At 44.8% G+C, this 4,442-nt stretch overlaps 1 protein-coding gene across 3 annotated transcripts in view; it reads right to left on the bottom strand.

Annotated features, from left to right (window-relative positions):
- Positions 1-1,732: 1,732 nt before the first annotated feature.
- The window catches only part of KDM5A (lysine demethylase 5A), a 53,393-nt gene continuing 50,683 nt past the window's right edge, over positions 1,733-4,442 (bottom strand). For all 3 annotated transcript variants that reach the window (XM_078874093.1, XM_078874096.1, XM_078874095.1), the window contains one exon: positions 1,733-3,242. In XM_078874093.1, coding sequence (XP_078730219.1) covers positions 3,093-3,242 — 150 coding nt within the window. In that variant the 3' untranslated portion in view covers positions 1,733-3,092. The remainder of the gene's footprint in view (positions 3,243-4,442) is intronic.

Raw genomic sequence — 4,442 nt, 5'->3', positions numbered from 1 at the left:
CGTCCCCCCCCCCCACCACAGGTCCCGGCCCCGCCCGCGAAGTCGGTGGCCCGCGGCTGTGCGTGGCGAGCGGCGGTCTCACCGTGCGCGACAGGAATTTACGCAATTTTTTTTTGAGGTCCACGTTGCTGGCTGGAGTTTTACGCACACGCCACACACACACAGACGCGCGCGCTCACTTTGCTTGAGACTAACAAAAATAGAGGAAACCGGTGTGGCAGATTTGTTATCGTGGTGTAAAGCAAGTTGATGAAAATGCTCAACCTTCTTGAATCAAACGGTTCCACAGTGTGTGTGTGTGAGACATTTCGCGCATAAATAAAACGTATTTGTGAATTTTGCAGTGACTTGCTATAATCTGTCTTACCGAGGCAAGCGCTGCACAGCACTTGTTATGAAGTTGCCTTACTGGCTTAGGTATGGCAAGGAAAGAGACCACAACAAAAAAAAGTGTGAATATAAATTTAGCATCCGTCGGCTTGGCCAGCTTAAGGCACACCGGACGTCACTTCCTAAATATGCGTGTAGTTCCTAAGTACAGTACTGTAAAAACATCAATCCTGTACATGTAGACTTCACAAAGTCTGCAACGAACTGGTGCTAGTGCTGCATTGTGCACGCAAATTGAGGCCAGAATAATACGGCAATTGGGTCGTATGGCCAGTAAACCAGCTCCCCTACCGCCTTTGTCTCCATAGATTTGATGTTGCCACGATGCCAGAAACCAATTTCATGACAGCCGAGTAAGATGGCTCAGCTGAGAAATGAGTGGCTCGCAAACGGAAAATTTCGAGTTTTAAGTCCTGGTTTTGGGTTGACTCATCCCATGATCCCTCTGGGGTCGATACAATGTCCACCACTGTGGGGGAATCAACAGAGGCCGTTCTATGGAGACTAGCCTGCTGAAGGAATTGGGAATTTCCTACACCGGCTCGATGCTTATTTAAGCAGGAAATCACTTTGACTTTTTGATTTTGAGTCAAACTAGGGCAGCCCATGACAAGTTCCAATTTCCACTCCAAGTACTCATCCAGATATTAAATCCACCACTCTCAAGTGTTTAGGCCTGAAGTACAGTAGCACGTGCACCTATGAGCACGTTCTCACGCATATATGGTGTTAAGCGTAAACACTAAATACCATGTGTTTAGCAGCTCGAGTGAAAAATGTTACTTCGGAAACTGCCACATGTGGAAGTCTGGGTGTGGCTCTGTAAACGATGGCATTGAAAGGCTGCATGACCAACCCCCCCCCCCGCACACCTGGTATGGTCCATGCAGACCACAAGAACACACTGTAATTTTTTGATGGTGAATTTTAAGAGGCCTGGGTTCTCAGAAACATGGAGGCCCTCACCGCACTCTCCCCACTTACGCATCAATAAGGCAGCCGTATCAGACCGGGAAAGTGATAAACTTGAAATCAAACCGAGTCGGCTTTGCCGACTGGGTACCCTTTGGGAACATTAAAACACGAAAGGCAATTTTGTTGAAAAGTGGCTCTTTAAACTTTTTCAGCCAGCGTCACAAAACGTTACATCCAAATGAATGTATGAACAAACATGATGCTAACTGGGTGGGGCTTGGGGAAAGTTACAGATATCACACAGCCCTGCGTGGTAAATCGGATGTTTTGATAAATGTTTAAGAGCAACAAAATTAACACAACTCAAGCGCAAAGTTAACTCCGTCCTCATACTGGTAACGACAGACAACGCGCGAGTCAAAGGGACAATTTTCAGCGTTAACCGTCTAACACGTTTATTTCCTACCGCTTTACTCGAGCATAAAACTAACAGCGAGTCCGTTCTGCACACAAATCCATTTTTTTTTACTCTAAAGACAAAGCTTGCACGGAAATAAAGTGATTCCACAATGGAGACGGTCTGGAGGGGGGGGGGGGGGGTTAGGATGGGGCACGCGCCTCAAAAACGACTATATACACGCCGCTGAAAAAAACGGGGAGGTCGCAAAACCCAAAGTCGTCGAAGAGAATATGCTAACATTTGTATAAATTAAATTTGACATAGGATAAATTTAACTGCCAAAAAACATGAAACAAAATAGAACACACACGGAGCGAGAGAAAAGAAACGGGGGGGGGGGGGGGGGAAACACAAAAATAAGGAAAGTTAAATCTGACAACGTAACATGTGCAGGAAGATTCTGTAGCTAAATATACAAGCTTTTAAAAAAGTTAACACTTATTTTAAACAGACTTTTCAGGAAACGAGGGGAAAAAAAAATCCCCTTTCCCCTTGCTCAACAAGGTGTTTTGTTGACCGACATTTTTTTGTATCTATTAACAAATCAAATGCTCTTTGACAAAAGTGTGGTCAGTCTCATCCCAAAGTCCGGCGACTGAGAACATCCCGTGGCTTTGCTGCATTTCCACGTGAACACTGTTATTAACAATTTAAAAAAATACTTCAGCATTGTGAAAATTAATAACCGAGGTCCACGGGACCAACAGGGGGGAGGGGGGGGGGATGGGTGTGGGGTGAGGGAGGGTCCCACCAACCCCCCTTGTGCTGGACTTGAAGGTTAAATCTTGAAAAAATTATGATCATGCCCATCCGGTCCATTGAGCTCTGTTGCAAGATTTCTGTGTCTTCTTTTTACACTTCAATGTACAGACAAATCTAACCTACCCAACTCAGCGTTGCCACCTCCTACACATTAACCTATAAAGAACACTCAAGGAACAAGCAAACTGCCATCAATCCCCCTTCACCTTGAATGCCATCTTTCATTCATTTCAATTTGGCCTATACTCAAAATGCCATTGTGCCTTGCTTAAAAGTGTACTTCGCAGAGACAAGGGCCAGCTTCCTCCTCCTACATTCCAAGGTGCACCCCCAATGTACACACACGTCCTTCCGGAAGACCAAGAGCCGCTTGCTTTTTCCGCAACGTCAACACGGGCCCCCCGTTTTTGTTCGTCCTGGGAGCTTGAAGGCGTCAGAGTTTGGGGAACACGTGCTGGCCATGCGAGTGAGCGAAAAGAGCGATCGGGAGCGAGCTGTGTGTGTCGGTGGGGGGTGGGGGGAGCCCAAACACTGGTGCTGCTGGGGGGGGGAGGTGGGGTCAGGGCTAGCCCGTGCTCTGCGCTGCGTGAATGGGTCTCCTGCGTGTGCAGCGCAAGCAGATGTAGTCCTCTTTCTCGGCCATCTCGGTCGATACGCCAACGCACACTTGGTGGAACCAGCCGTCGCAGCCCCCGTCGCACTGCACCCAGTTCACCTGGGAAGCAGAAGGTCACAGACGAGTTACACCGACTGCAACCATAGCAAATATAGCAAATCCCTGAATAATTTTGTCTTTTATTCAAAGTAGATCGCTAGAGTTGTTATTTTGGAGGAGAGATGTGCTCCCGACGTTCGGTTTGATTCAAAAATATAAAAAATCTGGCCAAGGAACAAAATTTGTAAGGATATGAATAACATTTTTTATGCGGATTGATCAGAAAGATTGACGTCACAGGAAGAGGTTTATATATTACGCCACTTTGTGCTTTTCCAACCAAAAGTGGGGTCACGTGGTACAGGTTGACATCACTTTTGTTAGCATAAAGACATGCAGAATGATTACATAATGTAAATTATCCAAAAATACTGACTCTTTAAATGCGAAAAATCGTTCCTAATTCAGAGCTAAAATCTATTCTAATAACTTCTTACGATTTGTATTAATAAAATGCTAAACGCACAACCTTCAGAAACCACAATAAGAACACAACATTGATAAATTGTCTTTCAGGATCGATAGCCCTCACAGAGCATTAAAGCTTGGTTAACAGAGCAGACTCAACAGTAACCAGTATCTTTAACTGGAATTGCATTTGCAGCAACACTCACTGGATTAGAAACACGCTCATGTGGGAGGCGTGTTCACCTAGATCGCGATACCAACAGCATAGAAACTTCACTGTTGACTTCGGCGTTGCTCAATGTGGATTTCAATCCACGGGCAGCTAGAAAAAGATTATTTGTGGATCCCAGGGACAAATTAGAACACTAACATAAAAGCATACAATTCTCATTACAACCGATGCCAAATAAAAATCCCCAACTAAGAATTCAAACATAAAAAGCTTGTACCAATAGATGGCACTAGTATTTCATGGCCATGGTATACCACGGGATTAAATCCGGGCAATTGGTTGTCAAAGCATTCTGGTGGAATCCCAGAGCTGTTAAGAGATTCACCAAAATGGATCGCAGCGCCTGGTGTTCAGTTCAGTTTCATTTATTTGGTTTGACCCTGTGAGCCATTCGGCTCTTGATTCGGGTGCAACCGCAACAAACAATAAAATTACAAGATACATTTAAAATTTACTGCACGCAAATTTAACCATCCTCTATAAAAACAATTATATCTTCCATAAAAAGCACCAAATGTTTATGATGCGTACAAAAAAATGTGCAAAAATCCCAGTTTGAT

Source organism: Lampetra fluviatilis, chromosome 38, assembly GCF_964198595.1.
Source record: "Lampetra fluviatilis chromosome 38, kcLamFluv1.1, whole genome shotgun sequence".
NCBI classification, from domain to species: Eukaryota; Metazoa; Chordata; class Hyperoartia; order Petromyzontiformes; family Petromyzontidae; genus Lampetra; species Lampetra fluviatilis.
Note: the sequence above shows the minus strand (reverse complement) of the source record. Positions and strands in the feature narration are given on the sequence as shown.